At 31.4% G+C, this 27,587-nt stretch overlaps 1 protein-coding gene across 1 annotated transcript; it reads right to left on the reverse strand.

Moving 5' to 3' along the window:
* Positions 1 to 9,639: 9,639 nt before the first annotated feature.
* Positions 9,640 to 16,537, reverse strand: LOC25497666 (disease resistance protein UNI). The gene is made up of 4 exons (XM_024771271.2): positions 16,409 to 16,537; positions 13,651 to 13,956; positions 12,669 to 12,758; positions 9,640 to 11,831 (listed from the first exon to the last, which is right to left on the reverse strand). Exons 1-4 carry the CDS (start codon positions 16,476 to 16,478, stop codon positions 9,943 to 9,945), a joined length of 2,355 nt encoding a protein of 784 aa, XP_024627039.2. The 5' UTR covers positions 16,479 to 16,537; the 3' UTR covers positions 9,640 to 9,942.
* Between the last annotated feature and the right edge of the window lie 11,050 nt (positions 16,538 to 27,587).

Genomic DNA, 27,587 nt, shown 5'->3' on the forward strand with positions numbered 1-27,587 from the left:
ATGATTCAGAGAGTTTTCAAATGACTTGTAATGCAAGAAAAACACCTTGGATAGTTTTATGCAAGAAAATCATGATTGAACATACTTTGAGACAGAGGCAGTAAAATATGCAGATGAAAAGAGAGTAAAGGTTCAGAGTAAAACAACAGCAAATTGACAAATATCAGTGGTAGAAAATAAATTTGAATGAGTATTTTTAGGTCCAAAATCAGGGTACAACAGGAAGGAACCAGGATAACTGCTTGTGTCTTTGTCTTTCTTTTCTCTGCTCTGTTCTTTTCCGCTGCATATCTGATTCTGATCATTTCATCAGAAGCACTCACAAACTGCTTCTGAAGGTTTATCAGAAGAAGAATTTTTAGAGAGAGAAAGAAAACACAATTCAACCCCCCCTTCTTGTGTTTTTCTCACCTTCACTATTTTCCTAATTACTGTTATTTCGTTATCTTAGTTACTTCTTGACTCAGGTAGGTTTTCACCAATAATAGGTATGTCGCTTTCATAAGTATTGTTATCTCAACGTTGGTTCACTTCGAATGAAGTAAAGAATTTGCATAATAAAATAATATAGGATTCATAAAATAACTAAATAAAGAACTTAAATTAAATAATCTAACAAATAAAATAGAGGTTCATCATAGAACCCTACACTAATAAGGTTTAGTTACTCATTGTTGATGATGACCTACTGTAAATTATTTGATGGTGTTGCCTTGCTGATGTGATGTATTAATATCATTAAGTTGCTAATGTTGGTTAAGTTGTTTAAGTTATATGATGTTGGTCCAAATTATTGGAGTCATAAGAGATGTCTAAGTTGTTAAGTTGTTAAGATGTTGAGTCCATTGCATACTCATTTACGTTGGGTGAGGGCTTGATGCTCTATAATGTATATTTATACATAATATGTGAAGGGAGAGGGCTTGATGCTCTATGAGCCTATTTACGCTCAATACGTTGGGGACTTGATGTCCTGGTTGGTACCACATGCATGATTAAGAAGTTGAAGTTGTATATGTTGAGTTTAAGTTGTAGAAGTTGCATTGTCGTTGTCATTGAGTTGTCATTTTCCAATAAGTTGTTAATAAAGAACTAAGTGAAGTATTAATATTTATTAATCGTTGTTGTTTATGTTGTTGTTATATTATTATAAGATGATGAATATGTTGTTGTTATATTATTATAAGATGATCAATATGTTGTTGTCATATTATTATAAGATGATGAATATGTTGTTGTCATATTATTATAAGATGATGAACATGTTGTTGTTTATATGATTATGAGATGATGATTATGTTGTCTATGTTATTATGAGGTGATGATTATACTGTGTTTAATGAGATGATGATTATGCTGTGTGTTAAAGATGATATTTAAGATGTGATGATCTATGTTGGTTATGATTTGGTTGTTATGTGTTATATGATAATGTTTACAATGTGATGAATATGAAGTTAATGATGATTAGAAGTTTGTTGAGTCATTAAGAATTATTACTTGAAGAATTATTATTACTAATAGATGAAGTTATTTATGTTGTTAAATATAATTACTGAATTATATGCTTGATATTATTGTTTTGTGAAATCTCACCCCTTCTGCTTGGAAATATTGCTCTTCGTATGAGTAACTTGCAGGTGATCGAGTTTAAGTTGTTGTTAGATTGCTGTCGTGAGTGGATGTGTCTTTAGGTGCTCTGATATGTAACGGGATAGGAACTTTGTTGCATGCTTTTCTATTCCTTATGTATTGCTTATGAATTTACATGATTAAGTTGTTAATTGGATTTTTATGAGATACTTCGATGAGGCCTTCGTGCCAAAATTATTTTTGATGTTTGAATAAATTCCGCTGCGAAGTATTAAATATTATGTTATTGAATTTTGAAGGATAATTAGTTAATTATTCCGTTTATGATTTTAAGAAAAGAAGTGTGACATTCCGTTTATGTGAATTACTCTGATTAATTAAATGAAATTTTTACATTGGGAAAACGGAGTGTTACAAAACCCAAGGTTAATCGAATCATAAACTCTTGAATCGAAGCTTATGTTGTTGCAACAATGAACATATGAAGTGACAATTGATCAAGAAATTGAATTATTTGTTGCATAAGAGGTTAATATTCAAATCACAGATCTGTTGTTTTCTACCATAAATTTGAAATCACAGCTCTGCACCGAAATCGCAGCTCCATGCTGATGAATGGCTTGGCGGCGGACGAGATCCCAACATGGGATATGCGGCAGAAAATGGACATGGTGCAGGAGAGATTCCAATAGTAAATGCACGAAGGAAAGGGACAAGGTGGTGGGGTATCCCGCGACGGCCACGGTGATGGTTATGACTTCTTGGGCTTGCGATAAAAGGTTGAAGGAGAAGGTGAGTGGCACAATGGTAATATGAATTATATGGTGAGGGAAATTTTGAATGTTTATTCTCCATGGGTTGATTTGATTATGCAAGGAAGCAACACAAAATCTGAGAGCTGCGAGTGTTTTGTGATGATTTTGGTTCAATTTCAATGTTTGGTTTTTCTGGATTTTTGATGAATGTCAACCATGAAGATGAAGATGAAGATGAAGGTATGATAAGTGCTCAAAATGATCTAGTTTATGTGTTAGTTTAGGCATGTTTGATGAAAAACTCACAGGGAGTTTCGCTATTAGCGAAGTTGGAAGCGAACTTCAGGAAAGCCAAGTGGATAAGGGACACGTGGAGCAACTCCATTGGTGCAGAGGCATATTTCTCACATTTCGCTAATAGCGAAATAGTTAGCTATTAGCGAAATTCTGCAGAAGTGGCCCATATAAATAGTTTTCTCTTCTTTTTCCAACCATTCTATTACATTTTTATTCATATTTTTCTGATTTTAGAGAGAGACTAGGGCTTTTCTAGAGAGAGAAACACAAAGCAAGGTAGTTAGGAGTAGATTCAAGCCAAGATTTGTTGAGACATCATAGATCCTGTCATGGAATCTTCATCCTTTGCAAAGCTATCATAGACATATGTAGCTATATCTACTCTTGTAGTTTTGAGGTATTCAAACAAGCTATTATGTAATCTTTTGATCATTTAATATATGGTTCTAGCTATTTATTCAATATTGCTGTTATTCTTGCGTTTATTGTTTTATTGAGATTCAAAATGATATGGACACATACTTTTTAATCTAGAAATAGAATAACAATCTATCTTAAGTTATCACTCTAGACATGGATGTTAATATTTGATAATCAGTTTTAATCTAGGACTTAATGCTTTTAGGTAATTTAATCGGTTGGGAAATCGTCGATTAAACTATCCAATCGACTTTGTGATCGTTTAAATGTTTGGGAAATCGATGTTTAAACGATCCCTTAAAAATAACGATATCATTTGGACACAAATGATATTGTTGAGTGATTATGATAATATAGTTTAAAAAGCTAGAATCCGTTAATCGATCGAGAGATTGCAGCTCTTACGCTTGGTTGATGTCTCTGACCGCAAGCGGAATAGCCCTATCTCTTCTCGTTTTACGTTTATGTCAATTAGGAAAATAGTTTTACACAAACAAACAATTTATACTCAAACACTTAACGTGACAAATATTGTGAAAATGCTTATGAAATACGCAACTCCCTGTGGACACGATCCTATTATACTTACATGTAAATAGTTTTATGAGAGGTAAAAATCCTTCATCAAGGTAGAAATTGAAATAGATCAAAGGGTCCACTTTCTTTAAAAAAATCAAACAGTTAAGATTAACAAAATTATAAGGTCTACGATGGACCACTTTTAAAGTTGGTCCACTATAGATATTTAGAGTTAAAGTTAATAGATGGATTTATTTGGCAAACGGAGGAAAAAGTGAGGGACCAAAATGTACGTTTTATTAATTATGGGTACAAAATGAAAACTTGAAATTATTTGAGGGACCATTGGATCAAATAAGCCTACTTCCTACTTCAGGTTATGTTGAATTACTTGAAGGATTTTGATGCAAAGCTCGACGGTAAAGTACAATCTTGGATGAATTCAGTTTTTCAAATTGATGGAAAATTTTACTTCCACGTCTGGTTAAACATTACATTGTAATACACAGTTTATTGAAAAATTGCATAGCCCTAAAATTAGATTATGAATTCCAATATAGGAGAAAAATATAATCCTAGACTAGTTAGAGGACTAGTTAGAGTATTCCAAAGTATATTAATTAATCAACTCATGAATATTGCAAAAGGCAGCATAGGATTTTGTTCATCAAGTAGAGTTTTTTTTTTGTATGTCAAAGAATGATAATATTTCATCTGTTTTAAACCATAATACTCCATCCGGTCATATTTACAAGAGACAATTTATATTTTAGATACAAAGGATTTATGTATTTGGTTTAGGTTCTTGACTAGATACATACATTATTCAATGTATCTAAAAAAACAATTCTCTTATAAATAGGACCGGAAGAAGTATATTTTTGATTAGACAACGCAAAAAGTCTAGGATACTTAACTCGAAATGGGATTTCCCCTCTCCAAGCCACCTCCCAAAAATTAGAACTATTCCCATTCCCCACCTTTCTAGTAGCTTCCGAGTTGAACCAATTTGCATCCTCTCCCGCCTCCAAACTCATCAAGTCCTTCCACCATCGGGACTACAAATGCATAATATATGAAAGAGTACTCAAAATCTAGCTATCTAATATTTACATTGAATTGGATGGATTATCATTAGGTTTCTTATTGAATTGCCGGATGATCTTTTGGTAATAAAATTGAAGTATAGTTTTTTGCTAATATCAGTAAACTTGTTATTAACAATTTGAGAAGGGTCTATCAGAAATGAGAAGAGAACATGCCACAGTTAAATTTATAGCAGAGAAAGTTCTGAGATTGATAGGAAATCACTAGACCTGGAGAATATGCACTCAGATGGCAACTCTTATTTTTCATAGTTGTTGAATGTATACTTTTAAATGATCTAGTATTTGGAAAAAAAAAATCTGTGTCTTAGTTATTATTAAATGAAATTTCCATTATGCCATTACTTTCTATTTCTATTTGAACCAGTACCTTTGGATGGTTAAATACCATATTGAATGAATTTCTGAATGAAAGATAAAGACTTTTGCGGTTTAAAGTTGAGATGTGGAGGTATAATGCAGTATATTTAATTCATGTTATTTAAGACAATTTGGTTCTTAACTTTAAAACTGCCATAGTTATATTCCATCCGTTTCAAAATATATGTCCAATTTTTGCAAGGTGCACTATTCATTTGACTTACTGTGACCATATTTTTTAACTAATGTATAAATACAAACATTAGCATGTAAGATGTTTGATTTGTCATATTTTCTAAATATTAAATTTTTATAATTTTTTACTTTAAATAGTTAAAGATATTAACGGTCAAAATTGTGCATTGACATATGTGAAGTAGTTGACTTGAATATGTATTTTGAAATGGAGTGAGTACTAGATAAGGAATTTGAAATTTTGATTTTTTTTTCAATCATCTTTAGAATATTATAAAAATCTCTTTAAAAAAAGTTTATTTTTTTAACAACACATAAATTAAATTTAAACTTTTATGGTTTCAATGCTTAAAAATGCATATTTTGTTAAAAAGAAATTGTAAAATTCTTATTATATTCTAAACATTCTTGCAATAATCTATTAAAAAATCTAAAGGATACACATGACCTAGCTTAAAGCATAGACAAAAATTGTGGATAAAAAACATTTAAGGATTAAAAGTCAAATTTTTTTAAGAGAATTAAAGCAAAAAGTCTAAAGTCCTCGTGAGCTTAGTTCGAACCCCGACAAAAGAAAAAGCAAAAAGTCAGAATATAGAAAGAAAAAAAACATTAATTAACCCTTATAAAATAGTTAATTTAATACTTTTATTTTGTACAAGTTCAACGTCAAAATTCAAACAAACATTAAAACCGACACATTTTAAGGAAAAATCCCAAAAGAATTCTCGCCATCTATGAGCTTTACTGTAGGGCGCCTTTTTAAGCCAGGACATGAGACAATGTACAAACTCGGTTTTGAAGATCCACAAAGTATAATCCCTTCGCACACGGTTTTCAGTTGTGGTAAACTTCTCAAGCATAATCTGGTCAACTTAGGAAGTGAAATGATGGATTGGTCATTGTCATCACTGTTGCTCACTGCAAATATCTCTTTCATTGAATCACAATACTCTACGGATATTGTCTCCAGATTTTGAAGTTGTTGAACTAATTGTGGTGTAAACAACTTCTCTATCAAATCGCAATTATAAATATTAAATTTTTTTAGACAAGAGAATATGTCACCTGCAGGTATCAAAGATTGTCTAACATCAAAAACTTCTTTACAGACAACGGTTAAACTTTCCAAATTTTGAAATTCCAAAACTTCAAGGTTGTGAATCTTGGTGCAAAAGGAACAAGAACCAGATAAACAAAACAAGCTCTCCATTTGTTGGCAATCAGAAGTTCCAATTCTCCTCAAAGACGAATAAGTGTTATATGAAAGAGCATCACATAAGCAAACCCAATGACTATTTTTCTCTATACAGAGATATGTAAGGTCTTCAGGCAGTATGCAGGAGAAATGATCACAATCTCCAAATAGTATAGTCTTAGTTTCAGGTTCACTAGGATCAGAGATTTTCAAGTTAGTTCTTTTCCACCAAATTTTTCCATCATCTACATAGTTTCCTAAGGTGAGATGATATGTTTTGAGCCCAAAGCTCGTGTCAAGATTTTTTTGCATGTGTTGGTTGTGATCTTTGCAGTCAAAGCTGCCTCCTAAACATTCCAACATATTCATCCTTTGAATATCTTCAACTTTAATCAAAGCATTCGTGTTATACCCTGATTTTGGACCTAAAAATACTCATTCAAATTTCTTTTCTACTACTGATATTTGTCAATTTACTGTTGTTTTACTCTGAGTCTTTACTTTGTTTCATCTGCATCTTTTGCTGTCTCTGTCTCAAAGTATTTTCAATTGTGATTTTCTTGCATAAAACCATCCAAAGTGTTTTCTTGTATTTTAATTCAAATATTTGCAAAAAAAATCATACAAAAGGGTATTTTTGTCATTTTCTGCAGTGGAACCCATTTTAGTCCCTGTACCTGTCTCTGAGTCTTTCTAACTTGTCTGTACAAATCATTGTTGAATCTCTTTTTAAAATCATTTCAAAAACTGCATCTGAGTCAGGTTGGGTCATTTTAGTCCCTAGGGGCATTTTGGTCTTTTCCTGTCATTTTTGTCCAACTTACCAATTTTAGTCCAATTTTATTTTAATTGCATTTTAATCCCTGAACAATTTCTAAAATTGCATTTTTAGTACTCAAATAATTCCCAGAATTGCATTTTTAGTCCAAAACTTTTAAAATTTCATTTTAGTCTTTTTTATTGCTGTCCAGTCCTTCAAGTTTTCTATTTTGCAGAAAGGTCCCAAAACAGATGTCATTTTTTCATTGGTTCTCAGCTACACATGTCAGCTATAAATGCAACACAGTGTCAGAAATTTCCAGATCAGAAGCAATCACGCGCCACCACTAAAAAAACGCCTGAGAATTTTCTCTCTCTTGGCAGTTACAGATCAAAACAAAAAATCACAAGAACAATCACATAAACCCTAATCTTTCCAGAACCAGATTCATCGAAATTCATCAAGATTTTGATCAATTCTCAGAGATTCATTGGTGAATCTTCATCATTGAATTGATCCTTCTGCAATTCAAGGCACGAATTCCTCACCGGAGGTGAAGAACTCCAAGCGCCGATCACAGATTCTGAAAATTTGAGAAGAATAGGAAAAGAAGCAGATTCGAACCGGTGAAGCAGAAGAGGAGCATTACCGATTTATTTTCGGTTTCAAAGCCAGAAATCAACAAGCAAAGATCAAGTTCAAGTGTTTCCGAAGATCTTCGTTCGAAAGATCCAACTGAAAACCACAGGTAACACTTAAGCCTCACGTTCTTTCTCAAAGAAACATCAACAAGGACGAATCTAACGTAGATCCGTGAAGCTTTCGAAGTTTCCATTCGAAAAGAACCAAAAGAAAAACAAGAGAAATTTCTCAAAACCGCAAACACAAACTTCAGATCTACGTTGATTCAAATCTTGCATGTAAAATCTAGTGCCATATTCGTGTTCAGGACAAAAAAGGATATCTAAAAATGTAAGAATTTTCGAAATCGGAGGAGTTTGCTCAACTCCGGCGGCGGCGCCGCCACCCTTGGGTGGCCGGCCACCACGCCGGATGAACAAACTCCGCCGGAGGAGATGAAGATCATCCTTTTTTTCCAGAATCCGGTGCGGTGAGAGAAGAGAGAAGTGAGAGCTTCTCTCACTAGGATGAGAGAAGAGAGAGAAAGGGAAGAGAAGAATAAAAAAAACCGGTCATGCCACCTTTATGTAAGCCAGTGAACCGGACCGGTCCAAGACCGGTCCAATACCCTCCATTCCTGGCCGTTGGATCTAGGGTTCCCCCCTGGATCAATCCAACGTCTCCTATGTAATCTGGCTTTTGAGTGTTCGGGCTTTGGGTTTGGGCCTAGGGTTCCTGTACGTTTCTTGCTTTTTTCTTGCCATCTCCCCCCTGCTTTTTTGCTAATTGAACCTCTGTGTGCTTAATTTTTTTTCTAAAAATTCCCAAAAATTTGTCATATGCTTCTTAATACATTTTAATGCTTTTGTGATATTTCTCAATGGTTTAAAAATGATAAAAATGTAGGTGTTATTTTCTTGGTTAATTTGCTTCTTTTTAGGCTAATGTTGTGAATTTCTTGCTATATTTTTCTTCATAAATTTTGGCACATGTTATGAACAATTAGTATGCAATTTTATGATAAATGTGATGTTGTTTTTATGATTGTGCTACTGTTTTGGTATGATTTGTGTGATTCTTGCATTTTAAGCAACTTTTCTTCTCATTATGTCTTGGTTATTCTCATCATTTCTTTACCATTTCATTTCATGTTCAATTGATTGCTTTTTCCTATCACTCATGTTATATTTTTTTATCTTGTTTTGCTAACATTGTTGACTCATGTTTCACTCATCTTATAGCATCTTACCACATCATTCTCATTTCTATTAGATTAGGTTTTATTTCTTGCAATTTTTCTCTTTTGTATTTCCATTGGTTATGTAATATTTTAGGCTAGTTTAAATTCATCTTTTAAATTTTTGCAAGACCATAGCATGTACCTAGGACTCAATGTAAAGGACTATGGACACTATAAGTGATGTACACCGACACAAGCACCGACACATGCACACACCCCACATGGGTATCCTAGATGCATGATTAGGGAATGTATGTTTAGATGTATGCTTAGGTTTTATAATGCTTAGACAAAAAAATCATTTTTCCCAAAAAATGTGAATAACCTCACTTGAAAACCTTTTTTTCAAAAAATAGGAGTCAAAACTCCTCATTTTTCTTTCATTTTCTTAAGTAAAAATCTTAATGAATTTTAATCATACTTAGACTTTATTTTGCAAAATAACTAATTCCACCTCACATTTTCCAAATCTCATGCCCTTGAGGCCTCTCATCTCCATTCTTCAAAATTCCTTTTTCAAACTTAAAATCAACCAACAAAAACAAAAACAATTTTTGAGAATGAACTACGTTTGGTTTTGATCCCTTAAAAGGGTACGTAGGCAAGGAGTCAAAACTCTTCCAAGCCAAATTAAAATAAAATCTCAATCATCTTCTCTCCCCCATTCTTCACTCAAATAAAACTTCTTTTTCAATAAGTAGGCAATAACAGTAAAGCGTAGAAATAAACTAGGAAAAAGGTTCTATAATCATTGCGGGTGCCTAACACCTTCCCGTAGTGAAAGCGACCCCCGAACTTAGACTCTAAGGGTTTTTTCTCAATTTTGCCCTTCCCAAGAAAAAATAGAGATTATCAAAGATTGAAAGGTTCAAGCCTAATCAATGACTTGACACCCGAAAATCGCGATAACAATTGGTATCTCTGAAATTGAGGTATTGCAATTTAGTCAAATTGGATGTAAAAGACCCAAAATCTATATACAAAAGCTTGTTGCTAGATAGATCAAGCCATTTCAAATTGGTTAGTTTTTCCAAGCCTTGTGGTGCTTCCTCAATGGAAGTAAATGAAATGATCAATCTTGACAATGCTTGTAGTTCTCCCAATGGGGGCACATGTTTCAATCTATCACATCTAAAGAGTACTAAAGAAATAAGAGACCTCAATTCACTGACAGAGTTTGGCAATGATTCTAGCCTTTCATTATAGGATAGATCCAGTATTGATAAAATATTCATATATTTGAAAAAACACTCTGGAATATATCTAATAGACACTTTATTTATAATCAAGGTGGACAGCTTCGGACAATCAGGTGACATGCCCTCTGGGATTTCTTCTAGATCACAATCTTGCATATGAACCAACTCTAAATCAGTTGCCCATCCATGTGAGAGAGGTATCTCAATCAATATCTCATTCAACTTCACCATAGCATTTCTCTGACTCTCTTTCAAGATATAACAGGCCATATTTCTAACCAAGGGATGCGTGGATAACGAATAATTAGAAGTATATCTAATCAAAGAATGGGATTCAAGCTTCTTCAATATGGCATTCCCCTCATCAAATATTTCTTCCAAACACATACTCCCATTTATATGTCCATGATCAACTAGCTTCATGATCAACTCATCTTTTTGAAACTCATCCCAATCCCAATGCAGATCCCAATCGCAATCATTAGATAATAATGCACAATACAAAAAACAGTTTTGCAAGTTCTTTTCCATCAAATTATCAAAACTACGTTTTAATACTTTGAAGATTTCTTCTTCCACCTCTTGCCCCATTTCCAATTTTCTAAGTTTATTTAGTGCATGTTTCCATTGATGAAAGTCATCAACCCCTTTCATGGTTCTAGCCATCACATTGATTGCAAGCGGTAAACCCTTAAATCTCTCTACAATACATCTCGCAATCTTTTCTATTTCATTTGGAAATATCTTAGGTGTTCCATCATGTCCGAGTTTTAGCATAAACAACTCCCAATCTTTATTGTTGCCATAAAGAGGATCTATTTGTAGTATAGCACATGGCTGGCAATCCATCTGGTGACATACATGTTTCAAACGAGTTGTTAGAATCACTTTAATGCCATTTACTTTTGGATGAATTCCCACCTTCTGCAAATCAATATATTTCCAAACATCATCCAAAATAAGAATTGATTTTCCCTTTTTCTCCAATGCCAAAGACAGGTTGCCAGCTCTAACTTTTTCATCATCTTCATCAAGCTTCAAGCCTATTCTTTTTGTTATATCATGTTGCAGTTTTGAGATGCTATAATTTTGAGAAACAGTGACCCAAAACACATCCTTAAAAGTTGCTTTCCTTTTTACTTCATTCTCCACGAGAGTTGCAAGTAAAGTTTTTCCTACTCCTCCCATTCCATATATGCCAATGACAAAGACTTTATCATCGTCAAGTTGTTTCAACACTTCACAGATATTTTTATCTAATCTCCCCCCGACAAATTCAGTTGACAAAGTGAAAGGCTTCTTTTTCTTGTAATCTTTCATATTGATGATCAACTTATTTATCTTATGAATGTCATCTGAGCTATTCATCTTATTTGCACTTTCTCTCATATTTGGTAATTCTTCCAACCACTTATCAACTTCTGATTTGCGTTTTTTGCCCCGAGACTCCAACGATTGCAGTTGTTTTGCAATATCGTTTTTATCACATTCCAAATCAATAACCAATTGTTTTAATTGATTAATCTCACTCTCATAAACACTTATGTTACAACCGCTACTGTTCACACCTGCTCCGTTGTGTGTTTGTCATGTTACATAAGAAAAGTTTAATGTTTAAATTGTTTACCGGTTTTATATATATATTGGATAACACTTTTAAAAAAAAGTCAATGTAGCTTTTTTTAATAACAAATTTAAAAAAAAAATTGTGCTAACTTGTGTCATGAGGGCACAAGTTAAAGAACTTTAAATTGAAATAAAAAATAAGTTTATATTGAAAACATAACTTTTGAAACTTTTAAGACACTAAAAACACAATTTTCAAAAAAAAAAACCTTTTACACTGACTTTCTTAATTCATGTCCAAATGACACAAGTTAATATTTCCCTAAAAAATCAACTGTAGCTTTGGTTTTTTTACTCAAAAAAGTCAATGTAAACCTAGATATTAGTATTAATTTCTTTGATAAAAACCTAGGTAATATTACTTAAATGATAAATTTTTTTTTAAAAAAAAAATCGTTTTTAAAGCTATTAAACTAAATATGTTTTGGGCTGAATTCATCAAAAGAAAAAGAAATTCAATATATATTTTAAAAAATTGGAAAAAAAAAAATATTAGTATGCTTTAGAAGATGGATGTCATGTTTAATGAATATAACTTGATTAGATTTTTTTAAAAGAATTTTTAGGGAACTGGTTATGGATTAATGAATCATTTTGATCTATGATCCATTACCATCCAAATCTAAATTCATCAAATCCATTCATTATGTCATCCCTAATATATGTGCAACAACTTAAAAAGACATTTATTTTCAAATAGAGGAGTACTAAAATTGCACTTCATTGCAATAATTCTTTTGCTTTTTAAACAAAAAAAAAAAATGAATTAGAACCCGTACCTTCAGATAAATTCATGATTTCAGCATTATTTTGATGGTTAAGTAAACTTCTTGTATGAGTGCCAATCACTTCTGGACCACCTTCAGCCACTTTAATGAAAGATAGAAATTGTCACAATTTTTATATTTCAACAAAAACATGGATGATCACCAACATATTATCAGAAATTATAATATTCGAAGTGAGTTCAATGAAGAAACATGGGATAAGACCGTCCACAATAGTGGATGTTTCACCTATTTAGCACCATATATTAAATAGGCACCCCTATTGTGGAGAATAATATATGGGTGCCTATGAAGAATGGTGGCTATGAAGAATAGGCCCCCCTCATTTAATAACTCTTAATAAAATAAATAAATGTTGTTAAAATGTAATGATATAAAATTATTTGTGAGACCTATTTAATAATTTATTTTGAGGTGCTGGGTTGAAGAAAAGTGGTGCTTATTAAGTATTACCGTAAAATGAGCGATGTAGACATATGAAATAAATGTAAGCACTTAGTTTAGGGTGCTCTGTTGTGGATGGTCTAAGAGAACATATGAATACTATTGATAAGAGAACATATGAATACTATTGAATTAAATTGAAAATGGTAGTTCTTTTTAAGGGAAGAAATGATAGTACTTGTAGACATATTCTTGTCATTGTTATAAGCAAAAATACATTTCTCATGTTTATTCAATAAATGATGTACGTTGTCTATATTATAAACCGCATACATCATTTATTAAATGAATCTAAACAAATAGATTTTTTCTTATAATAGTAGCCAGAAAAAATCGAGTAACTTATAGAACTCGATAGGCTAATTAATCGAGTAACTTACAACTTATAACTAATTTCCAACTAACCAACTAATAGTAACGGAATTGACAATTACTTTAACAAGTTCTTGAATAAGTTTATATTTAATGCTATGCTAGTTAATTCATGAACTGAATATGTATATTAAAAGTGTTTAGAAGCAATATTTACCTTGATCTTGTGCTGAATAAAGTCTATTAATCACATGAGCTTCTAGTGGTGGATTACTTGAAGTGGATGCCATGTTGTTGTAAACTCCTTCATGATATTTGGAGCATCGCCTAATGCCTCCTTTGCCATTCAAACCCAGATGTGCTTCAATTCTAGAAGCTCCTCCGCCATACTCAATACTACAATAATTGCATATCCATGTATTCTTATTTTCTACTTCTGTAACGTGTTTCCGGCAGTCCTCGTTTTTTTTTCTACCCATTATCAATATCTTTCCGGCAGTCGTCCTCGGTTGAATTCTAAAACCTAAATAAGCATACAGTATATATATCTTATTATATATGTGCTTCTCTAGATAGTAAATAACGAAGAAGGTATTATTTCTTTATTACAATTGTTACTCCCAAATTTTAATGAGATGTGTTTTTGGTACTAATTTGATCTTCACTGATCGATATAATTTACAAAGAAATATCTAGTTTATTTTCTTTTCATGGAAAAAAATAGAATCTAGTTGAAAATTTGTGCACGATTAATCGGTTTTGATATCAGTTTAATTCCACCTGCTTTTATTTTCTGGTTAATTGTTTTTGAAGGAATTTTAGGGTTAAAATTAACCCTGTAATATATGTGAAACGTGAAAAATGACCATGTAAAAATAAAAACACATTTTAATCCTGTAATTTGAGGTACTTTCTATTTTTGACGCTTTAATATACGCGAAGTCTAGAAAACTGACTTAGATGTTGAATTTTTTCAAGATTTTTTGCATGCATGTTTATGACATTAAACTACAGTTTTCCACGAAAAAAATTAGAATTTTTCGACAAGGAAATAAATAATTATGAATTTTTGTTTCTAATAATTATTAATTACTTAAACAATTCATAGTTAATTTATCCCTAGTTTAAAAAATCTAAAATTTAACGATGAAGGTTCTTATGCTATTCTAACCATACCTAAAAAAATTAGAGAACAAAATTTGATCCGGGAGCATATGCTTACTACGAATAAAATTGCAATTTTGCAAGTTTTGGTTACGAAATCAAATAAATTGAGGTTTATTCCAAATGCTATAAAACTTTGATTATCCTTTCTAAGTATTTTATATAGATGTCTTTACAAATATTTGGCATAAAATTCAATTTTTAGGTCGAGATTTTTGTTAATTTCATTTTTGAATTTTTTCACTTTAAAAATTTATAATTAATTCGTCTCTTGTCGAAAAGTTATAATTTTTTGTGGAACGTCATATTTTAACATCGTTAACATGTCTGCAAAAAAATCATAAAAAATTCAACTTTTCAGACACTTTTCTGGATTACGTGTATATTAAAGGGTAAAAAATAGAGTAAATTACACTCCCCTCCCCTCAAAGATGTTTGAATTACACTCTCCTCCCTCTTAAGTTAAAATATACACTCCCCTCCACTCTTATTCAAAACATATTAGAAAAAATTTCACTTCCCTCCTCTAAGAGAAGCTTGAATTACATCCCCCTCTCCTCTTATGTTAAAATCTACACTTTACTCCCTCAATATTCATTTTTATTATTTCTAATAATCTAGCAAAAATAATAATTTAACACACTTAAAAAAAAATAGTATTGCGGGTCTATTTTAATATAATAAAAAATTGAATACATATTTTACGCTATTTTTTATTCACAATTTCATTAACATGTAGTTTTAAACCCTATTATAAAATATGAAACAACCCAAAACAAAATTAAAATATGTGAAAAATTACTAAAATCATTAAAGCATGATCATTTAAAAGTTAATTGTATACTCTAATTTATAAAATCAATAGCAATATATTTAAATTTAATTATCATTGACATTTAAACTATAAATAAATGAATTAATTTTTCTTAAATGGTGATTCAAAATTAATATATATTTTAAGAATATTTATTTATGTTCAAATAGATTAAAGTGTAGTGCATATTTAATTATTAAAGGAGGAGTTTGTAATTCAAGCATCTTATAAGGGAGGGAAGTATAAATTTTAACACAAAAAAAATTATTGATGGAGTAAAGTGTATATTTTAACTTAAGAGGGGAGGGGAGTGTAATTCAAGCATCTTTGAGGGGAGGGGAGTGTAATTTACTCTAAAAAATAAGAAGAATTTCAAATTACGAAGTTATAATATGTTTTTATTTTTACAAGGTCATTTTTCAAACTTCATATATATTACAGGCCCAATTTGAACAATTAACCTTTTATTTTAAAATTTAATTTTTGAAAAAAACTTTAATACCCTCAAGTTTGGTTGAATACATTTCTCATAGTTTGTAGGAAAATCTAATTCATTCAAACATTCTCTAAATCTGCTATATAATCCCATTTCTATTTATAAAAAAACTCATTATCACATAGTCATTAGTCTCTCTATACATCTCATATTATGTTAACTAGGCAACTCTGTTAAATTAATCATTCAGCCTAGCTACTTAGTATCCAATGATTTTCAGATCCAACAATAAATAAATTAAATAAAATTAATTATGTCCAGTCAAAAATATATGTATTAATTAATTGAAAGAACATACTCTCTACGATCTTTTTGTGAATTAAACTAAATCCATCCATTTTCGTGGATTAATTTGTGATAAAGAATATGATTAGGAGTAATTTGTACGGCAAGAAGTAGAGAGTAGTTTTTTTATTTTATATTTTTTACAATAGTAGTAAAGACTAAAGAGTAGATGATAAACCAAATTTCAAGAGAAGAGAAGGGAGAAGAAAAATGTACCAAACAGATGGTCTTTCTTAAAACTGACACCAGCATCAAACTCTTGGATTATTTCTAAAAGATGAAGCATGAGGCTCTCAACAATTGGATTTTATAGGGAATGAGCAGCCGTGGACCCCATAAAAATAAATAAATAAACAGTTTGATATTCGTAGAACTTGCATATCACCTCACCTCCTCGATCATTTATCACTGCTAGTATTTTGAACACGTAATTGTTCAATTATGTATCTTCATAGACAGTTAAAATTGTAAATTGTTAATTAGATTCATTTATATATCTCAGTTTATTATTAAATATGTCATAGCTAGATTAATTTTGTTCACTTGAGCCCAACTCATTTAATAGAGACGATGTAATTGTAGAAGTTCAAATTCTATGTAAAATTATACACTCCGTCTTCAATTATATCGTTTTGAAAAGAAAAAAAAACGTCATAAATTATATGTCATTTTTTAATACCAATACCAATGAAGTATGAGTGTTACTTTTCTTATTATATCTTTAACTATTTATTACATTATTTTCTTTCAATTTTTTCATTTATCTTTTTCACATGATTTATTAAGGACAATTTTTTAAAACAACTCATAATATATCTTTACGATACAAAACTAATTAAATTTTTTTAATACGTGAAATGTCCAAAATATCATATAATTTGGAAAGGAGGATTAGTAATTAAACAACTTAATTAAAATAAAAAATAGTAATTTTAAAGAAGAAAAGGAAAATATGTTTTTTCCAAATTGGAACATATATGAAAAATTAAAATGAAAATAGACCAAAAAAATGACAAAACCGAAGACTTTGTATAGAAGACTTCAAATGAATAACCTCTCAAAACTTCAAATGAATAAATATGCTACATGCAGTTTCTCAAAAACAAAAACAAAAAAAACAAAAAAATGCGACATGCATTATTTAATTTTATAAACAATATGGTTCATGCATTTGTTTCCTTCAAAAAAAAAAGGGTTCGTGCATTTGTCAACCTTTACTTTTAACTTTAAACACTAGGACCCATTGCATGTGGGTAACCAAAGTAAAAGTGAAAAGCAGAAAGCTATTTTAAGTTATTGTCCTACTTTCACACCGTGCATTAAATAAATGTAAGGGTGATTATTTTTTCTTCAATTAAATAATAAAGTTATGTTATAGTTCGGTGCCGATTTTGAAGAAAAGAAATGTGATACATGCTGACTTCACATTCAACTTGCAACAATAATTGGTAAAGGATTGTTAAGTTTATATTATCTTATTTCTCCCATAAATAAAGACTTGTATTCGGAAGAATGCATATTTTTTGGTGCAATTGAGTTGGGGTAGCGATAGTTTACGGGTGTTTGAAAACACATGTATATATCTTTATGAACTTAACTCAATTAGTAGAGATAATGCATAGTATATAGTTTAAAGTTTGAATTTCAGACACCACAAAAAAAGTCTGTAGTGGTCTAGAGATTAGACATAAATGGCCAAACGCTATTATCAATTATGTGTGTTAGCCTTTATTTCACTTTCACTAGTCTCATTAGAGAAACTATTATGGAAATCCATGCCAAGCACGAGCTAGAATTCCGTCAAACTTAAGGAGATGATATTGTGATGTAGCAAAAGTTAGTTAAAGTCCAACATCACATGAAAAAGTGCAAGTTGAACATCAAAAGAGTGAAAAAAACTCATACTTAAGCCTTAAAATTTTGGATGGAAATGTAGTCTCGTTTTCACATGTGGTTGCCCTTTCTCCAATGCGTCGATCCACATTAGTGTTCGCTCCTCCAGAAAGCCCAACGGTGGTGGATCACAAAACACGGAGAGATGTTAATGTGTTCAGTGTAAGTTAAAATTTCACATTGTAAGCAAGAGTAGCTGTGAGCGACATATAAATAATATGATCCACGTCGTAATGCCTTGAGACTTTGGATGAAGATGTGATATTAATCTCACTCGTGTGATTGCTCTTAGGCTAATGTGATTATACAACTCAATGTAGAATCTCATAGAAGTCCCAACATTATGATAATTTGATTTCTATATTTTTTAATGTCGTTTTGCTTAAAAAAAATTATCTTAAATTAATTTTAGTTTTCAAATGTCAAAAAATTATTCAACCACTGTTATATCTGATTCATTCACTTTTGATCTTTGGTGAGATCTTACAATAGAAAAATATAGATGTGAGATAAAAAAATACGTACATGACGTCCAGACCCCCGAACCTGAGCCAAGTAAAGAAAATGTTTAGAGACCTGCTGAAAAAAGTCCATTTTATTTTCAGCCAAAACAGATCGGAATCAACATCAATGAATAGAAATTCCAAAATAAGGAAGAAAAAAATGTTTGTTAGACATTTTAAATTGTCGTTACATTTTTTTTTGAGAGAAAATTATCGTTACATTTTTTTAATGAGTCTAATATTTTAATAAAAAAATTACCCATTAATTCTTAACTCCTTCAATAAATGTATAAAATTATCAGTAACTCGCTGTATACTTTATACTCTCAAATAAAAACAATTACTCCTTATTTGTTTCCCTTATCATTTCTTTCATGTTCAGATTCCTTTTTCGTCTTCTTTATTTTTCTAATATACTTTCTCCTTTCTCAGGAAAGAAAGAAACAAAAACATTTCTCTATAAAACATGTTGTGTCTCTGATCTTATTTGGCTCTTTCACCAGATCAGAAATACTGATTGTCTCACACGTAACAGAGATATGTTAATGTGTCATGTGTAAGTTAAACTTCTACATTGGAAGCAAAAGTATATATTCAGGGCCGTTCCTAGCGTTTAAGGGGCCTTAGGCATAGTTTGAAAAAATGGGCCCTTACATAATACATCATAACTTTTTTAGTTTCTTGTTATGATTTTACTAACGCTTCATTTTTTTCTTCGCTTTTCACTATAAGATAAAAGCTTTTTTAGGCAACATCTTCAAATAAATCAAATACTCTATAGAAACCAAAACTAAACAAAATACCATAGGATTAGAGAACAACAGCTTCTCCGAAGTAAACTGAAATTTTAGCACCTAAATAATCGACACTGAATTTTTGACATCTAATGATAGTAAAACCAAAAAAATAAAAGTATATCAACACGTAATTAATTAAATTTTAAACATTTGGATACAAAATTCTCCAATGCTAAACACATAACAACAATAATACTTGATAAACAAAATTAGTGTTAAATTTTTTAGAGTAATCTAAGATACAATAACTCATTTGTTATACTACAAATAAAACATCCATCTTTTTATATGCTATAAGTACCAAGTTTATATTAATATATTGATATAATTAATTTATTTTAGATACTTTCAAGGCAAGATTAAGATTAATTTCTCTAGTATGCCCATTTTCAACTAAAATATAATTTGTTTTGTTAAGAGAATTCTCCCAATTTTCTGGATAATAAATATCACATATATTTTTAATATTAGTAAGACACATTATTAGGAACAAAGGGCCCCAAAAAATATATATAAAAAGTTCTTGGCACATTATTAGAAAGAAAGGGCCAATTTTTTTGGGAGGGTGTATATAGAAAGCTTTATTTCATATGGGGTATATATAGTAAATTGCATCAAAAAGGCCAAAACAATAACAGACTGCAGCCCATCTTTTCATATAAATTTTCGGGCCTGCCAATATTTGACTATATAAACCACCATAAAACCAATTCTTACTATATACACCCCCACCGATAAAAAAAATTTAGGGCCCCTACTGGCATGGGCCCTAGGCCGTCGCACTCGTGGCCTATGCCTGGGGCTGGCCCTGTATATATTGAGAAACATGAATGTGAGATGACTAATATATATAATGTATTAAGGCTTTAGGTGAAGATGTGGTGTCAATCTCTCTTGTCGGATTTCTCTTGATCAAATGTGATGATCAATCAATTATTGGCTTGCACAAAACTCCAAACACTATGATGAACTATTTTTTAGTTTTTGGATGTCATTAGTTTAATTTTATTATATTAAATATAAGTTTTTAGATGTTCACTTTCATGAAAGAAAAAAATTATACAACCTCTACTATTTTAAATACATTCACTTTTGGTCTTTGGTGGGATCTGGTCATTGAAAAATGTAGACGTGTTATTTTGAATTAACAAATTACATGCTTATAAGACATTTTAAAATGATGTGATATTTTTTTCAACTCTTTCCACTATACCATAAAATTATCATGACCCCGCTCTATTACTAACACTTCAAAGGAGAAAACACACACTACTTTTTTTCCTTGTCATTTCTATCATCTTTAAATTTCTTTTTTATATTCTCTCTTTTTCTAATTTTCTTTCTCTTTTTTTTTTTTATAAAAGATAAGATCATAAACCTCCATCCATCAAACCACTATCAACTCACATTTTTTACCATGTTGTGCCTACGGTTGACCTTAATTGGCTATGTCACCAGACCTCATACGCAAGAGTCTCACACTTATGGGAGAGATGTTGAAATGTCAATTGTGACTCAAAGTTCCAAATTGGATGCAAGTAGATCTTGAAAAACATATAAGTGGGATTATCAATATACATAATGCTTTAAGATTTTGGGTGATGATGTGGTGTCAATCTCAGTTGTGTGCTTTGCGATGATCTAATTCATTGTAGGCTCCCTTGAAACTCTAAACATTTTGATAAATTATTTTGTTAGTTTTTTCAACGTTGTTTGTAAACATTTATATTAAGTTGAAGTTTTTCTTTTTATGTTTTTCGCTTTCATGCAATATTTTATAATCAATCTCTATTATTTCAACTTCCTTAACTTTTGGTCTTCGTTGGGATTTCACGATTGAATAATGTTGATGCGTTATGTTAAGTTGACAAAATACTCCCTCTATCCCATAATATAAGCAAAAAAAACTCATTTTCTTTGTCCCAAAATATAAGAAAAAAAAAAAAAAACAAACTTTTATCTTATTTTTCAAAAAAAATCATCTTTTCCAATAATTTTTTTTTTGTTTATTCTCATAAAATTAAATGAAAATTACATTTAATTTTATCTCTCTTTCATTTTCTCCATAACCAATAGCCAATGAAAATTGTTTTTACATCTTCCTATAAAACTTTTTTAAAAGAAAACACAAAAAACTATACTCCAAATTCTTATGTTTTAGTTTTCTTAATAAGTGTGATTTTTTTTTTCCTTATAATTTGGGACAAAGGGAGTACATGTTTATTGGACATTTTTAAATGTTGTGGCATTTTTTAAATTGAGTTTAATTTTTTGGTAAATTAATTACCCAAATATCTCAAACTACTTCAACAAACCGATAAAATTACCATAAACTCGCTCTATTTTTTATAATCACATGAACAAAACACACAATTCTTTTTTTACCACTATTATATCTCTTAATCTCGGATTTATTTTTCATGATCTTCTTTATTTTTCTAATTTTTCTATCTCTATTCTCGTGAAAGATATAGAAACCATATTTTTGACCATGTTGTGCCTCCGTTTGACCTTATTTGACTATGTTGCATGTCACATAATTATGGACACAGAGGAGAGAGAGAGAGAGAGAGAGAGAGAGAGAGAGAGAGAGAGAGAGAGAGAGAGAGAGAGAGAGATGTTAATGTGTTTAATATGAGTTAAAATTTTACAATAGATGATGAATAACATATAAGTGAAATGACTCATATACATGTGGACCGTCATAATATTCCTCAAGGCTTAGAAGCCCTCTAGAAGGACTTAAACGCCCTCCGGAAGGGCCCTCCAGAAGGGTTATTGGGTTTAGGCGCGTCCTCCTGATGCCGCCTTCCTTAGCCTCCAGGAGCTTCTGGAAACCGCCTAAAATACCTAAATATCTCTGTTGGTTGGAAGCCAAGCAACAGTAACCCAAGCCCACAGCAGGCTATAAATACTACTCTTGAGATCATTCTCAAGGTATTCAATAATCACTCTAAAACCCTAATATACGATTCTTAATCTTAGAATCCCTTATTGTACTTTTTGCAAGTACAGTTGGCGCTGTCGGGAAACGGTAAAACTAACATAGACCACACTCACAACCCTGAAAACCTTCCCGGCGATCTCGAAAGAAGATGACCGGTGAAGACCAAACCAACATCGATCGAGATGCTATGACAGTCATAAAAAACCGAGATTTCTCTCAACCTCGTCATTATTCATCTGTCCTCTTCCCAAGAATACGACAAAGGCAGCTATCAAAACTTCGAGCATCGGTGGCGGAGGGATCATGATATCACATCAGGTTGTGTCTTTCTAAATTTGTTATCGGTTAATCCCTATCCTTATATCTAAAAAGAGATTCACGCACGGTCTCTGTTTCAATTTGATGAACACGTAATATGATCTTTACAATTATGGGCTATTTACGGTGGGAGATCTACGGTGTTAGCCTTTTAATTACTTTGTGTTCCCAGGTTTTGTTTGGTGCTTCAATATCATCGTTCTTTTTGTTTTATGTTATAAGGAGATATGAATCATATAAATTGAATTGATTGTGGTTTTGTATCTATACACGTATGCCATCTTTTGTTTTACATCATCATTGGCTATTTTATGTTATTAAAGTGTTTAGCTAATGGATACATATACTGTATATTCATGTTATGATCATAATCGATAAATAATATAGAGTGTGTTATTGTTTGAACTTGATTATATTGTAGATAATATGCCTTACATGAATTCCTATTATAGTATAAATATATGCTTTATGTAGATGGCTGATCATAACTAACTACTTTGAGAATAATGTGTTTCAATCTTATAAATATGAATGTTGCATCCTATATGGTCAATCGATCATGGATTTAGCTTTACAACTTTTCAATTTAACTAGTAATATATGTTGTTGTTGATCACTTTCATTATTGTTGTGGATTTAGCTTATATATGGAAGACTTAAGCTTCAAAGGTACCTACTGCAAATTTAGTATTTTTTTGTGATGATTTTTTTATTCAAAGTTTATGGCTGTTTGCCCTATTTATGTGTTGATAAGGTCGAATATCACACCTAAGTTCATAGTATTTAATCTCTACAAATTAATCATTCTTATTCCTATACAATCTCGAATGAATGAAGTAGTGAAAACATTTATGGGAGGTATTAATATTGCACTTGGATAAACTTTGATATAGATTATTGCCTTGGTGAAACATAGTCAATTTATGAAGACAAGTATATGAATTTTAAACCAAAAATATTTTCCTAAATAGGAGTATACCATTAGACAATTGAGCGGGCGAGTTAGTTTGTAGTCAATAGGCGAAGGAAGACAAGTAGAAAACAACATAACTAAACGGAAAAATTAGTTTCAATCTAATAGAAGGGAGTACAATTTTATAATTATATTTATATTGTAAAGTAAATTCTATCACTAGAAAAATTATTTAACTACTCTAGGTACCCCGTGGCAGAAGTGAAGTATAGTTTTGTTAAGGGTCACATATGAGGGATTCTGGCGAGAAAAGCTTTGATATTTCAGAGGTTCAAGAGACCCACCTCTCTTTCCTGGAAACCTCTCCTATGTACCATTTACTTTGCGAACTAAACTAACTGTTTAGTCAAAATAGATATAATAGATTAATTAGCACCAGACCCATATAAAAGAATAAAGTTGAGTAGAAAACATAGTTCCAACTTCATAGGGTGAAGTAAAGACATAAAGAATAACTGAGTAAGTTAGTTCATATGTAACAGGAGCATGGTAAGTTAACGGGAAAGATAGTTCATATGTAAAAGGAAGAGGAGTACAAATTATAGGCGAGCTAAATAAAAAGAAGAAAAAGAATAGTTAGTTTCCATTGAATATGATTGCATATGATTAAGGACTCGTTTATTTATGATATTGATTACTTTGGAAGTTTGGAAGGATTGTTATATTTATTTCAGATAAATCAAGGTTGGGATACTAACAAGCCCGCCAAGGGCTAGATGAATGAAAGGAGAGAACTCGCCAATCAACATGCCATAATTAAACGAGCATGGAAGCAACATTCACGCCATTGAAAACTTAAAGATGCAACACGGAATTATATTTTAAAAACAACTTTTTCGACCTTTGAGATTTGTTTTGCAGGTTTTTAATGAGCCACCTTAATCTCTACAAATACTTTGCCATGTTAGTTTGTTATTTTGTCCAGGTGCTACTACTACAATATCCACGGAAATCTACAAATCGATAGATCGCCTATAACTGGGTCAACCTTCTTAAAGGCTTTGAACTCGGCGGTCCGATAAAAGAAGATTATCGAGAGATCACATATAACTGGGTCAACCTTCTTATAGGCTCTGAACTCGGCAGTCCGATAAAAGAAGATTATCGAGAGATCGCCTATAACTGGGTCAACCTTCTTAAAGGCTCTGAACTCGATGGTCCGATAAGAGAAGATTATCGAGAGATCGCCTATAACTAGGTCAACCTTCTTAAAGGCTCTGAACTCGGCGGTCCGATAAAAGAAGATTATCGAGAGATCGCTTATAACTGGGTCAACCTTTTTAAAGGCTCTGAACTCGGCGGTCCGATAAGACTTAACTGGCGACACTTAAGACATGAACTCACAGCCACAAGGGCGCTTACTTTATGTGTTACCTATAACTCATTTGTTTAAAAATAGCCAACAAAGGCCTTTGCACTATGAACGCCTTGTTCAAAACAAGTCATTTGTACCAATTCGAAGTTAAAAATGAATTTCCGACTGAAGGAACGTCGGTATGGAAACATGTGGGCACTAGAACATACCGATAAAACAGTCTTAAAACAAGGAGAAAGATATTGACGGCGAAACAAGCCAGTAAATGAAAGGTCACGAAACATGAACCGTTAGATAGAAAGGTGTCAGAATGAGAAAGACATCGCCCAATAGGGCGACGTATCCGAAAGACCTCATAAGACAAATAAGCACCACGCTTGTTCCAAGACTTGTGCTTGGGGGTCCAGACCTTCATAATATTCTTTAAGGCTTAGAAGCCCTCTAGAAGGACTTAAACGCCCTCCGAAAGGGCCCAGAGGCCCTCCAGAAGGGTTATTGGGTTTAGGCGCGTCCTCCTGAAGGATGCCGCCTTCCTTAGCCTCCAAGAGCTTCTAGAAACCGCCTAAAATACCTAAATATCCCTATTGGTTGGAAGCCAAGCAACAGTAACCCAAGCCCATAGCAGGCTATAAATACTACTCTGGAGATCATTCTCAAGGTATCCAATAATCAGTCTAAAACCCTAATATACGATTCATAACCCTATAATCTCTTATTGTACTTTTTGCAAGTACAACATATGTGTCTAAAGATTTTGGATAAAAAATGTGGTGTCAATCTCATTTGTGTCTCTTAAAAGTACCCCTCTATACATGAAGAAAATGAATAAAAACGCCCCTTAATAAAAGCGTCCCCAACCCATCTTTTTTACCGGGTTGTGTCTTCAACCTTATTTGGCTATTTCGTCAAATCATAGACACCAAGATTCTCACACTTATAGAGAAGAAGTTAATGTGACTTGTGTAGTGAGTTAACCTTTTACATTTGATGCAAGAGTAAATATTAAGCAACATATAAGTGAGATGTCCAATATACTTAATGTCTTAAGATTTTGAATGAAAATGCAGTGTCAATCTCATTTATAGGGTTTCTCTTAGACAAATCTAATGATCCAACTCATTGTAGGCTTCCTCGTGATCATCTTGAATTCGATGATGTATTGTTTTGTTAGTTTTGTGATGTCATTTGCTTTTTTTTTTTTTTTTTTTCATATAACATAAAAAAAAAAATTAAACACAAACAATGAATAGTTTAATATTCGTAGAACTTGCATATCACCTCACCTCCTCGATCATTTATCACTGCTAGTATTTTGTACACGTAATTGTTCTATTAGATTCATTTATATATCTCAGTTTATTATTAAATATGTCATAGGTAGATTAATTTTGTTCACGTGAGCCCAACTCATTTAATAGAGACGATGTAATTGTAGAAGTTCAAATTCTTTAGTAAAATTATACACTCCGTCTTCAATTATATCATTTTGAAAAGAAAAAAAATTGTCATAAATTATATGTCATTTTTCAATATCAATACCAATGAAATATGAATGTTACTTTTCTTATTATATCTTTAACTATTTATTACTTTATTTTCTTTCAATTCTTTCGTTTATCTTTTTCACATAATTTATTAAGGACACTTTTTTAAAGCAACTCATAATATATCTTTACGACACAAAACTAATTAAATTTTTTTAATACGTGAAATGTCCAAAATATCATATAATTTGGAACGGAGGATTAGTAATTAAACAACTTGATTAAAATAAAAAATAGTAATTTTGAAGAAGAAAAGGAAAATATGTTTTTTCCAAAATGGAACATATATGAAAAATTAAAACGAAAATAGACCAAAAAAATGACAAAACCGAAGACTTTGTATAGAAGACTTCAAATGAATAACCTCTCAAAACTTCAAATGAATAAATATGCTACATGCAGTTTCTCAAAAACAAAAACAAAAAAATGCGACATGCATTATTTAATTTTATAAACAAAATGGTTCATGCATATGTTTCCTTAAAAAAAAAAAAAAAAGTTCATGCATTTGTCAACCTTTACTTTTAACTTTAAACACTAGGACCCATTGCATGTGGATATTGTCCAACCAAAGTAAAAGTGAAAAGCAGAAAGCTATTTTAAATTATTGGCCTACTTTCACACCGTGCATTAAATAAATGTAAGGGTGATTATTTTTTCTTCAATTAAATAATAAAGTTATGTTATAGTTCGGTGCCGATTTTGAAGAAAAGAAATGTGATACATGCTGACTTCACATTCAACTTGCAACAATAATTGGTAAAGGATTGTTAAGTTTATATTATCTTATTTCTCGCATAAATAAAGACTTGTATTCGGAAGAATGCATATTTTTTGGTGAAATTGAGTTGGGGTAGAGATAGTTTACGGGTGTTTAAAAACACATGTATATGTCTTTGTGAGCTTAATTCAATTAGTAGAAATAATGTATAGTATATAGTTTGAAGTTTGAATTTTAGACACCTCAAAAAAAGGTTTGTAGCGGCCCAGAGATTAGGCATAAATGGCCAAACGCTATTATCAATTAGGTGTGTTAGCCTTTATTTCACTTTCACCGGTCTTATTAGAGAAATTTTGCATAGTTTCCTAACACTAATATGGTTGG

The sequence above is a fragment of the Medicago truncatula genome, chromosome 7 (genome assembly GCF_003473485.1).
Source record: "Medicago truncatula cultivar Jemalong A17 chromosome 7, MtrunA17r5.0-ANR, whole genome shotgun sequence".
Classification (NCBI taxonomy): domain Eukaryota; kingdom Viridiplantae; phylum Streptophyta; class Magnoliopsida; order Fabales; family Fabaceae; genus Medicago; species Medicago truncatula.

Excerpts from the sequence above, each read along its gene's own strand:
- LOC25497666 (XM_024771271.2), bottom strand. The coding sequence starts at position 16,478 with ATGCTTCATCTTTTAGAAATAATCCAAGAGTTTGATGCTGGTGTCAGT. Across the intron at positions 13,957-16,408 it reads TAAGAAAGACCATCTGTTTG|GTTTTAGAATTCAACCGAGG; the intron begins GTACATTTTTCT and ends ATGCTTATTTAG. Across the intron at positions 11,832-12,668 it reads AATCATGAATTTATCTGAAG|GTGTGAACAGTAGCGGTTGT; the intron begins GTACGGGTTCTA and ends ACAACGGAGCAG.